This window comes from Megalops cyprinoides, chromosome 10, assembly GCF_013368585.1.
Source record: "Megalops cyprinoides isolate fMegCyp1 chromosome 10, fMegCyp1.pri, whole genome shotgun sequence".
In the NCBI taxonomy this organism is placed as follows: Eukaryota; Metazoa; Chordata; class Actinopteri; order Elopiformes; family Megalopidae; genus Megalops; species Megalops cyprinoides.
Genome location: NC_050592.1, coordinates 13,996,583 through 14,009,088, shown reverse-complemented (window position 1 = coordinate 14,009,088; position 12,506 = coordinate 13,996,583). Strand labels below are relative to the sequence as shown.

The 12,506-nt window shown below is 39.1% G+C and overlaps 1 protein-coding gene across 2 annotated transcripts in view; it reads right to left on the bottom strand.

The window, feature by feature from the left end:
- Positions 1 to 4,566: 4,566 nt before the first annotated feature.
- Positions 4,567 to 12,506, bottom strand: part of rgl2 (ral guanine nucleotide dissociation stimulator-like 2) — a 13,585-nt gene continuing 5,645 nt past the window's right edge. For both annotated transcript variants that reach the window (XM_036539183.1, XM_036539184.1), the window contains exons 8-19: positions 12,243 to 12,458; positions 11,746 to 11,849; positions 11,053 to 11,137; positions 10,494 to 10,553; positions 10,246 to 10,332; positions 10,113 to 10,145; positions 9,358 to 9,479; positions 9,062 to 9,151; positions 8,563 to 8,653; positions 8,120 to 8,347; positions 7,721 to 7,835; positions 4,567 to 6,907 (exon numbers count right to left, since the gene is read on the bottom strand). In XM_036539183.1, the coding sequence (XP_036395076.1) occupies positions 6,726 to 6,907; positions 7,721 to 7,835; positions 8,120 to 8,347; positions 8,563 to 8,653; positions 9,062 to 9,151; positions 9,358 to 9,479; positions 10,113 to 10,145; positions 10,246 to 10,332; positions 10,494 to 10,553; positions 11,053 to 11,137; positions 11,746 to 11,849; positions 12,243 to 12,458 (1,413 nt within the window). In that variant the 3' untranslated portion in view covers positions 4,567 to 6,725. The remainder of the gene's footprint in view (positions 6,908 to 7,720; positions 7,836 to 8,119; positions 8,348 to 8,562; positions 8,654 to 9,061; positions 9,152 to 9,357; positions 9,480 to 10,112; positions 10,146 to 10,245; positions 10,333 to 10,493; positions 10,554 to 11,052; positions 11,138 to 11,745; positions 11,850 to 12,242; positions 12,459 to 12,506) is intronic.

The window sequence follows — 12,506 nt, the reverse complement described above, 5'->3', positions numbered from 1 at the left end:
ATGGGTAGGACTGGATGAGTTGTCCTATGCAGATCCATGCTTTTAAAGTTGTGGAACTGGTAGGAAAATCTAAGGGAATAAGTGGAATTTTGCCGCTGTTTACAAAATGATTAAATAAAATGGGGTTTAAATCATTGATTTACTCAGCAGAACATTGTTGCAGCAGTGCAGGTAAAGAGGCTAGATTAGCAAAGTACAATACACATTTTAAATCACTCACAGAAAGCGTTAATCGAGCGTGGTAAATCTTTAGTAACTCTTCATGATCTTAAACTCACTTTGTGCATCTAGCTTAGTGCTCTCAGTTTGTGGCTTTCTCCTCCACAGCGAGTGAGTGAGTCATTCTAGACATTAGATTAGACATTATTCCCGTAGTAACCAGTTGTATCCATTCGTATTTGCTTGTTGGTTGTTGAAAGGGGAGGTCAACTTTATGCACTAATGGCACGCGTTAGCTCCGGAGAGGTAGCTCCTGGGAGGCATGGCAAGGCAAGGTGTGCTTGGGGAAATCATAGTAGCAAAATTATTCCCGTCTGAACAAGTTCTGCTGTGAGGTACTAGGTCAAGATGATTTTATTTGTATGAACTTCTTCAAATGTTTCGACAGTCTCGTTTTCTGCTGCAGTGATGCTGTTTTGCTTTTAATGTAATTACCAGCGGTTAATTCTTTGTGTCGCTGCTATAGCTGTGAGAGTGCTGACGCCACGTTCCCCCAGACAAAAATTAAACGTTCTGCAGTAAGAAGTGAGAGGGAGAAGCATCAAGCTGGCATAGTTTAGGAAAACAAGACAGATCATGGACAATAACATTGCAGTAGTTTGTTGAAAGCACTTTTAACTCCATTCGTTTTGTTTGCCATCATGAAATGGCTGGCTTTCTCTGTGCTATATACTAAAGAAGAGAGAGCATTCAGTAATCTATGTGTGTAAGTAGGTTGCTGGTCCTGGGCCTTTTATGTAAAGGAGAGTCAGATGAGAACAAAAACAGTGGTGTGTCATGATGGTGCAACTTAACATGTGAAGACATGTAGCTTTCATTGCAGCGAGTAAAATAAATGAAATCTATTTTGTTATTTTATAAATAAAAGAACATAGAACCTTGTTGTTTCATTTACTTCCTTACATTTTTCAAGTGCCCAAATCAGATTGGTAAGAACTGAATCAAATAATATATTTATAGAATGAATACAGATGATTGACCTGCATCAACATTTCCTGTTGTATGTTCTTAGAGAGTAAATAGCCCAAATGTTTCAGAAATGACTGTAGAGTCATCTATATTCAGTGAGTCATAGAATATTTCAGTTTCAAAACTGCTGTGACACAGGGGGTGTGCAAAGACAATACTGCAAATGACAGATATCATCAAGTATTAAGGACCCACACAGACTTGCTCAGCAGTTAGTACAGTTGATTAAATCAATTGGACTGAAGAAAAGACCAGATGCAATCTCAGAGGGCTGTAGCTAAGAAACCACATCTGGCCGGAAATCTTGAAAATAGCAAACTTAACGCATAATTATGGGTAGTTGTGAAATTAAAACCAGAAAACTGGACCACCACAAAGCTGTCATTAATGCAGACTATTAAAGGAATGTTGTCTAATTTCTGTGCATCAAAGCAATGAATTAAACACATTTACATTTCAAATTTATCCAAATGGACTGACATGAACTGCTTTCACCATTTGTGAATTTCATAACGGAACTCTTAATTATAAATACTGTGTTCTGCAAGTAGCACTCCCTTTGGTGGCCTGGTTGAGATTATATTGTACTAATCACAGTGTTCACAATTCATTGTTTAGATTAGTATCTGCTACAGGATTCCACAAATGTCTGTCCCATTTCTCAGTCTCATCTCAACATGCACACACACACACACACACACACACACGTCAAGGGACAAAATCTACTTTTGAGGCAAAGGAGTGGACTCAACCTACCTGTAATAACTGAAGAGACAGCCCTCCTGCTGTTTTGACTAGGCTGACTGGAGCTGTCAGAGTTATGAGGCTGTTGAGGAGAAGTCTAAATTGAGACCTTCATCAGATTTGAGGCATTTCAAAATGGACAAGCTATTCACTTTATTCACCTCAGAGAGAAAATTAGGAGTACTAAACACGTCACACGCCTGGGGTTAACAGCTCTGCCATCCTTATTACTCTTGAGCTCTTAATAACTTGGCCGAGTAAATTCATGAGTTTTCATTAAATAAATATTCTGCCCTCATCCTCGCTGTCATTGGGAGTAATCTTGAATATCTCAAAGGATTTGAGTTGCATCCCTGACAATGAAAGATGACATGCACCCACACGCACGCACATTTAAGTTCTGCGACTAACCCATGGTGCTATGTCACAACAGGTTTGATTCCCAGCTATGTGGAAGAAGTTGCTTCAAATATAACGAGGCTTGTCCCTCTGCCCCTCTGCTCTTCCTCGTTTCCTTCCTCGCCAGACATGATAATGGACATCCATTCTCAGGGACAGTCTGTTTTGAGCTCCTCTCACTGTTGGGCATGTGGTGGTCTGTCTGTAGACTGGACTAGTGTTGGGAGGGAAAGGGCCTCCATTGAAATAGGAGGATTCACCCCACAACTCACTCCAAAGCTGAGTCTCCTTATGTCTACCTTGCCCTTTCTCCCTTCCTGGAGTACAGAGCTATTCTTCCTCCTCCTCTTCAGCCCCATCTACTTAATTCGCAAAGCATAATTGTAGGTTTGGTTCCAAATTCCAAGAGGATTTTTCTGTTGAATTAAATTAAATATTATTTTGTATCCAAAAGGAGTGTATGACCTATGCTGTTCTATGGATATGTATTTGTTGAATATTCATAATATTAATACACTGGAGTTATCAAATATTAATAAAAAATTGTTAACCGTTAATTACAAAACAGTGTTAATTTGTCAAAAACTGCCAATATTATTCTTTGACCTTTGAAGACAAATGAGACAGTGGAGGTCTTAAGGGACGTCGTATGAATTCAGCCTATCTTTACAGTATATTTGCAATTTATAACAAAAGAATGAGTTGACAGAATAGTGAAATATGGCCCTGAATTTTCAATTCATTTAAATATTTCATTAGAAATTGCCCATTGCCCAGCCATCACTGCTATTGCAAACTTCCTTTATATTGTCATGGTCAGCACCGGTAGTATTTATTCTGCTTGTTAACTCAGACCCATTTCATCTGGCATATTGGCTTCATACTATCAAAACATTGCTTCAGAATACTACAGCTCACCAATGTCCTCCTGTAGCGAAGGGTGAGAGCAGTCACCCCACCCGGCCTTGAACCCAGGTCTACGGGGTACAGCACTCTGTCACACTGCCCTCCCCTTTGGGAAGTGCATACTCAACAGTAGTGACAGCACTCTGTCACACCTCCTAACAGTAGTAACAGAGTTGTTATTCCAGTATCAATTTAGCTGGCGGAAACCGCTAGCAACACACCAGCAAAAGAAACTATGTTGTTAAAATGTTGCTGTAAGGTTTTGGTTTGGCTGTTGCCAATAAAATATTGTGACAGCATTGTGACATCCTTGGATATGTGCATCTGGACATGCATGATATTGTGACGTATTACTGTGGCATATTTGGCTCTGGCCATATATGATATTACAGTTATTAGATTGTAATAATTTAAAGAAAAGATTAGTTGAATTTACCTTGTTAACTTGAATGGATTAGATGGATTTACCATCTACCTCCTTCCTAGTTGCTTCTCTTGTCAGGGAAGTTAGCATTTTGGGTGAGTGCTTGTGTCTCTGTCACTTAAGAAAAGTAATTTGATCAGGTGTGAGTTTTGCATAAGATTTGGTGTATAGAAATGGTAAAATTGCAGGAAAGTTGTGGTTGGGTGACAGCACCAAGTTGTTACATTGTGGCAATATTCTGTGTGGTTAAAAAATTAGGTTAGAATGATAACCTGATAATACTCTGTATTTTCATGCCACTTGGTTCTATTGAAAGTAATTAAAGAAAATACTTTGTAATTATTTAAATGTAGGAAATTGTCCTGTGTTTTCTGCCATTTTAAAACAAGCACTGTATGAGTCAGAGGGAGAGCAGAGTGTTTCTTTTTATAAAAAATAAGACAATTCTACAGACATTTACAGAAGTACTCAGCATGCGAACTCCCAAATTTTATGTATTATATTGGATGTGGATTTAAATATAAATTCACATTTCCTCGCTATCTGCTTCCCTGACATCATCTATTTAAATAAATAAGTGAGTATTATATAAGAATATGACAGTATTCTAATCCTAATGTGTATCAGTTAACATGGTTATTATCACCTGAACACAGCATCCCAAATTCTGTTCATACAGCAACCTTCTGCACAAAAGTCTTTACTATATCTTTATTATAGCTATAATTCATGTAATCTACTTTCTACTCTATAAAATGATTGCTCTTGCTCCCTAAAATGATTTCACAAAACCTTAAGCAAAAGTATGAAAACTTAATTTATTGGATGACAAAGTAATCCGAAGACAAAATGCAGAAATGGCCATAATAAAAGTTATGACACACATCCACATGCACACACACACACACACACACACACACACACACACACACACACAATAACAAAATTCAAAGTTTTCAAAGTGTGCAACTTAAACAATCTGTATGTTTCAAAGCACTCACAATGAGGTAAGCCCACCTGAGAACAAGGCACTTGAAACAGCTGATTGACATGCCTGGAATATATCAAATTTCAGAACCAACCAGATGACCACTCCTATCACCTATCCTTCTAACCTCATGCCTCAGATTCAGGAAATGTAGAAACTTCACCAGCACAACTGTTAGTGGATTCAAGGTTCACAAGAGCTCATCTGCTTTATTCTGGTATGATACTGCCACATAACGGATCCAATCTGAATACATTTTAAAAAGCCTAGATCTAAATCTCTCTCCTTCTAACCCACAACTGAAATGAGTTGAATTAGTGTTTCTTTATAGGACCTGCTGGGTTTTGGTTATTTTTCAGGCTGATTCAGTCATGCCACAGCCTATTTGAAGGAAAGCCTACACGCTCTGACCTACTGGATATAATGTACAAGTAGTACAGCTATTATGTGTAAGATGCTACACCCATGCGTAAATATAGATGCAAATATTTTTAATCTGATTTTATGACTATATGTTATACTGTACTGTGAAGATGTGAAATTCAGTGAAGCTTTTGCATAAATGTATTCATCTCTGGTTTAGTAATACAGACAATGTATTCATCTGAATAGTTGGTATATGCGGACCACAAATACACTTAGGTTAACCTGTTTGGCCTGCATCTATATCTGTTCAACATCATCCTCATGACAATGTTGTCTAAGGTGACACATTTATAAATTCTGTTCATACAGTGGATGTTCTTTTTACATTGTAGTAGAATGCCGTACATTGTTAACCCACCTGGACCTCAACTGACCAATCACTGCGGCTCAGGTAAAACCCTGGTAGTGTAGCATGTGTTCACATTGGCAGTATCACGCTCACAGTTTGATATACATTTCTGACACATGAACAGACAGCTATTAAGAAATGTAAACAGATTTTGAAAGTAATCTGCACTAATAATATAGAGCTATAAATATTACACAAACAGTCATACTGTATTGCAGTGTTATAAAAATAAAATGCTTGTCTTAGTCCTTGGAATAAGTTTGGTGAGTTTATCACCACAATGAAGTATTTCCTCAATCGCTGAATGTCACTATGCAAGTCTTACTCAGCTGCATGTCAGTTTTGCATCATTCCCCACCCCTCCCACAGTCCTCAGACTCTGATTCACCCACTCATGAGAGATCCCACCCAGCCAGCGATGGCGTTTCTGTTTCTCTCAAACAAGAAAGAAGCCTTTAAAAACTGCCTCTGCTGCCGCTGCAGGACGAGGAGTCAGCAGCCGTGCGATTACTTGGTGTGCTGAGGTTGTGGCTCCAGGCCACACGGAATTAAAGCCATTCTTCTCTTTACGCTGAGTTCAAACCTGTGTCCAGCGCTTACAAAATTGTACATTTACGGCAATTTCTGCAGTACCTTTCTTAAGGGCACAATGCTGGTGTCCACCCTGAGATTTGAGCCCCTAATCCTTTGGCCATGAGTCAGGGGCTTTCGCCTGTACTGATCTAATTCATCAGTTAAACGTGACAAGCTCACAGCTTATATTAAAGTCCCTCTTAGAGAGAATCTGGATCCCTCAGGACAGTGTGCATCAATGCATCAATGTGTGAAGCATATTTATAGAGGTGTGTCAAATTTTTACATGTATCCCCACCTGGATTTAGGCCGGTGAAAGAAATAAATCAGCCCACAAGAAGACAGGAGAGGGGTTTCTTTGCTACACTGGTTACATTCTCAGATGGGCCACTAGGGTCACTATTGCCTCTGCCTTTACAGTGAGGAATGCATATTATGAAAACATCATTGTCTTTGAGAAATATTGATATTGATATTGATGATATTAATTACGGCAATTCACAAACAAGAAGTGTTGAGCTGAAAAAGGAATCTTAGGGGGACTAGTTCTGATGGACAGTTGCCCCAGCCAAAGCAAAAAAAAAAAACCCTATCTACAGCTCCCAAAAGTAGCTACAATCAGTGAATATGAATGGGACAACAGGACATGGCTTATGTAAAGTTCTGCCGCAAGTCCAATTTGACTCAAGACTTGGAGTGTGCTTCCGGATTTGAAAAGGGAGGTGGTGTCAAAAAAGGGTCCTGACCAGCCTTCGTCCTTTCTCTTTGATTCGTGGGAAGGTGGCACTGGTCTCACCACCGAGCGAGTGAGGAGTTAGTGGTGTGGTTACTCCTTTCCGTCTCAACAGGAAGTCCACACTGGATGAGGTCATAGCATAGAAGACGTTTCCTTTGGCAGGTATTGTCAGCTCTGGTAGATGCAAAGAGATGAATCATGAAAAATTAACCCATGCTCATAAGAAACCTTGTGAGGTGACACTGCATTTACAACACAACACATTAATCAAAGGGGCAAAATCATTCTGTACTTCAACTGTCTATGTTATATTCTCCACAACGTCTTAGGTCATATGTATGAAAATGTGGTGTCCAGCTGCAGAAGTTGTTCTTTCAAGTTTTCAAGTATTCTTTAACAGTTAGTGATGCACACATACATAACTCCCCAGTCTTAAAAGTTAGACAAAAGATGGTTCATCCAATTGTAGTAAGTATCTAAAAACATAGCTGGCCCAAAATTAAGTGATTTACTCCATAAACTATTAAATAACAATGTAGTAGGAAGTGCTACTCATATCCACATATCTTTTAATATGGATAGGTCAATATAACAGCCCATCCACATGGTATAAATATTAGTGGATTTACAGCACCTGCTAAGAAATGCTGCCAGCGAGCTGTGAGTGAATCTAGCTTACAATAAAATGGATAGTGCTCACTAAGGACACAATGGTCTATGCTTTGTGCAATGCTGCAGTACACAGTAATATGCTGATTATTGTTAACTTTATTTATGATCAGTCTTAAGAAGTGTTCAAATGACTTCAAATGACTAATTATCTATAACCACTAGCATTAGGTCTACATATTAAAATATCTAATCTCAATTTTTTTACAAATTGAATTTGTGCCCAGTAGTCTTTCTGGTCCAAGGTTGTGAACCCCTGGATAAAATTAACAAAGAAGACACTAGTATTAGTGCCAAACATAATGGGAGCATCCCAACCTTTTCCATCAGGCAGCAGCTGGATCAGCTCATATCTAGGGGCTTCTTTAGGGTCTTGATTGTGCTTCTCTAAAGCGGCACTAATTACTGACGGGGTCTTGTCATTGCTTGTCACCTGATGAGACATAACACAACATGAGCACTGTATTGACTTCCACAGCTTGACATTTATAGGACAAATAGCAAGTGGGCATGTTACCAAGTCAAAGTGTTACGATGTTATGACAACTTTGATGGACATTGTAATGCTTGTCAAATAATTTGATATTTCCAGACAAAACATTAGTTTCATGTGTCTCTTTGGGATAATTTCTAATGGATGGCTGAACAGTCCATTCTTATATTTCAATGTTTCTGATTCAGCTTCAGCCAAAGAATATGATCAATGTGGGTCAGTACCAGTATGCTGCGATACAAATTTCCGTCCTGTATATCCATCCGTATCCTGATGATTCGCATATCTGGCCCAGCCCCTTGGCTGTTATTGGTGGGAGTACTGCCGCAGGAGACAGAACGTCGATGTGATTTGATGACGTTGGTGGATGGGGTCAATGCGGAGGGGGTGTGATCGGTGGATGAAGGAGAGGAATCAACGTCCAGACAGGAAACTGAGGGTGATTTCATGTGCTGAAATAAGAGTAATGATAATAATCCTGATTGCTATGATGACACTTTTACCACTTGACACTGACACCATGAGACTGACAAAACTCAACTTCACATTCATTTTTAAACCGATAACATTGTACTGCCCTCAGCAAAGACGTTTAGTGTACAAATACCACATAAAAAAAACAATGTAGCTTTGTAGCAATGTAGCAATGATGTAGCTCTGTTATTACCTTGGCAAGTCTAGAGAGTAGATGATTGACAGGAGAAGGGAGGTCAAAAACCCCTTCAGTCTCGGCTGGACTGGCCTCTGAGAGGGGAAGGCTGAGAAGTAGAGACAGTGAAATTATACTTACAATGAAATTACATCTATCAAAATAACTGCAGAAACAATAACAACCAGAGATAATGAATAATCACAGGAGCATTTCAGAGATCAGATTTGTAGAAAATCAGACGATCAAATTATTTTAGCATAGCTGTGAACAAAATTTGACAAGAAATTTCAGATTTCAGATTAAATTTTTCTTTAGTTTTTCAGGTCAGTAGAGTGGTTGGCTTTTTGTGTAATTTTTCAACGGTATTCCAAGACATGATTCTTTACATGGAAACTATCTGTGAGCAGTGTAGTTAGGTGAACTCTGCAACATTTACAATGATTTAACCCTGTCTACATCACCTGTGCTTTGATCAGTGCACCTACATGAGTAGAAGGTAAATACAGAGACTTACTCTGGGCAGTGTGTGACGACTACTGTAGGGTTCAGGCCACGGCCAGGGCTTGGTTCAGTCAGTGCTTCAATCTGATTGGACAGTCTGTAACTAACATGCACAATATAAAAATATATTAATATTTCAGGAATGTGATTTATGAAGAGTGGCAAATGTGCATTTTTAATATATTAGATAGATTGATTGAAACATCTACATGACAAAAATACATCTGAATTACTCTTTACTTTTGCTGCTTTATTTATTAAATTAGTAAGTACACTTAAATAACTGTATACTGTAGTGGTAACACTTACCTCTCTGCCTCAGTCAAAGTTGGTACACTATGGTACCATTGTAGAAAAGCTTCATCAGATTTGAACGAGCAATTTTTACATGAGGACTGTAGGAGTTTTATTTGAGCTAAAACCTCAAATTCCTGAAAAGGAGACACAGAATTAATGAACACATTTTACTACCTTACAGCATTGTATGTTAACACTGAGGAACTGTAAGCTGCACTGGTACAGTGAATCTAAAGCATAGTTTAACATTATGCATTGTCCCTGACATATCAATAAATAGAACAAAAAAGTGAATGCAACACAATGTACACTGGAGACACTCACACTCCAGTAACTTAACGCTGAAGTGCGAAAAAAGAGCATAACACAGTATACATGCTGCTTGACTGCAAACTAAAGTAAATCGATAGTTGACTTTTTCCAGTGTTAGCCCTGTATGTCAGCTTTATCTCGACTGTGCAACACACCTATTGATCTACCGAACACAGAAGTATATTTAAGCTGGACTTCTGCTTTAATGTACACACTGTCCATTCCTCCCACAGTGAGAATGTAGACTGACCAGCTAGCTAAAACAGGTCCCTGAGACAGTACTTAATACAATATACAGTGCACAAATGATGGTAACAACAGTACATTTACACTAAAGCTTCTCTTTCTGTCTCTGCTCTTAGTATTAACCTTAACAACTCTCAGAGCCCCAGTAAAATATCTGACCTGTAAAACTAGGCTGCATTTTTTTTTTTGGTAATGATCATGATACTTACTCGTCTTCGTTTGTCAAAGTTGATGTAGCCATTCTGAAATGGAGTTTGGTTCACGTTAATGCAATTTATTTCAACATTACCACTTACTGCTGTGACTAAACGACAGTTCCTGCAGACAGATGAAGTGGCTTACCTCCAGTCTGTCTTTGACTGCTGTGTCCAGCATGGTAAGGTCAGTGAGAAAGATGCCCAAGTAGGGGACAGTACCCTGGGCGACGGACTTAAACAGAACCAGAGAATAATCATCATGAAACACAATCGTCAAGGTGTCAAACAACACAAAATAAGCAAATCTCGTCATTATTGTTAATTTCCTGATCAAAATAAACAGTTTTAAACAACTTAAACAATTTAACCTCATCTTAAAATTCATTATCTTACCCCAGTTGGCCTTCTGTGGTTTACTTTAGTGTCCATGTTTGCAAATTTTGATGTGCCCTCCTGAAAGGTAAAAATAGACTATGCAGGCCAGCATGTTTTCACATTGAACAAATGACGTGTAGGACAAACATATGTAAATTTTAGGATGAAAATACCACAGAATTTTCTGCGCATAAATTGATTCACACAAAAAGCACCTTTATTACAGGTCTCTTTATTACAGCAAACTGTCAGCTATTGAAAGCAATGTTTGCCTCCTCATTTGGATTTAATTAAGCTCTTATTTGACTCAAACTGAAATACATCTTTGGGGTATAGATTATCCCCAAAATCATATTCTCTGAGGCATAAGCATAGACATGTTTCACCCCCAATGTGACAGAAGTGAAGAACACCTTACATGTTTTGGAAAAATACAGTCTATAATCATTTGTTGGATTAAATGGTTTGATTTTAACATTTCACATTTGTTTTCTACCTAATATTTAAACCTGCAAAGCAGAAAAGCACGGATTGAGCGGTATTTTCCTCCATTATCATTATCTTCATTGGGTCTCACCTCTTTGAGCAGCTCCCGGCTCTGAGAGTAGTTGTCCTTCTCAGAGAAAATTTCTGACAGCTCTTCATACCTCCTCACTGCCTCCCTGTCAGTGTCGAGACAGAGAGCACAGCCAACGTTTCATTTCAGCGACCACAATTTCCAACGGATTAAGTCCATCAATCAAAATGGGAAATATTTCCTGCTCTGTAATACTGTTCGGTTGAGCACTGCCTAGGGATAGCAATAACTGTATGCTGTGCAGTACTTTGAGCATAGGAAAAATGCTTATCAAATACAAAACATTATTATTATAAACAACTATAATTAAAAGACTTAAATGTGAACATTTTCTCAAATTTTTTTTCAAGTATCATTGTTTTCTCAGGATGTAATTCCTTGATCATTTCTTTGTCAAAGCTTTCAATGAATGAAACTATGATTCACTTTAATGCACCTCTTATTACTGTAAAATAAACACTCAATTAAAATTCAAGAAGGCAAAATGACAAGGACATTAAAATAAGCATTTGACGTAAGCTTTTTGATAACAGTTTCACATACCATTCATTTTTTTTTTATATTTCTTTGATCATGTGGGTGGAAGTTTTCAAAGAATTTCCATTTTACTGTGTAATCCTGCCATGTGTATGTGCAAAGTAACTGCCTGTGAGCGCTTTTCACATTTTTCAATGAGCGCCTTCATTCACTGACCTGTCTGTCTCAGCCCAAGTCCTCCTCAGGCGGTGAAGGGGGTTGCTTTGCAGGGCAGACACAATGGCATACAGTGAAGAGAAGTTCTTCCTGGCACGGCACTCCTGCCAAATGATCAACATTGCTGTCAGGCTCTCACTAACAATATGTGAGGTACACAGGTGTTTTAAGTCCACATCAGTCAGTCACATACTATCCCTATGCATTTTCTTATGCCAAACCCTGCGATTGAGTGTTATGAACACGTACAAATCTTTTTGAGAGGATCTGCAGCATGAATATGAACATGCACAATGATCTCTGTGAGGCAGAGGTGACAAAAGTTTTTCAGAGAGATATAGATAAGTGGATGTCTCGAAAAAAGGATCCAATGCAAATATGGACCCAAAATATAAAATGTATTACCATGGAGGTATGGTGTGAAACAGGGCAACAACCTGTGGCTGATACATGGATATTGTCATAGGCCAGCGTGACCACAGAGGTCTCCCCCTCACCTCTGCAACGCTGATCCACTTCTCCAGGAGCCGGGCCCTCTGCTGGGGCCGCAGGCTGGTGTTCCACAGGCAGGAGGCCGTGACAGCATTGGCCAGGCGGTTAAACTGCCGGACTGTGGCCCGGACCGACGAACACACCCCCTCTCGGCCCTTCTTGTCTCGCTGGGACCACAGAGACCCCAAGCAGTGGTAGGGAACCAGGCGGACAAAGAGTTCCTGCGGTAGAAATGAGTAAAAGAAAGGGGGGGGGGGTGTAGGAAGGAC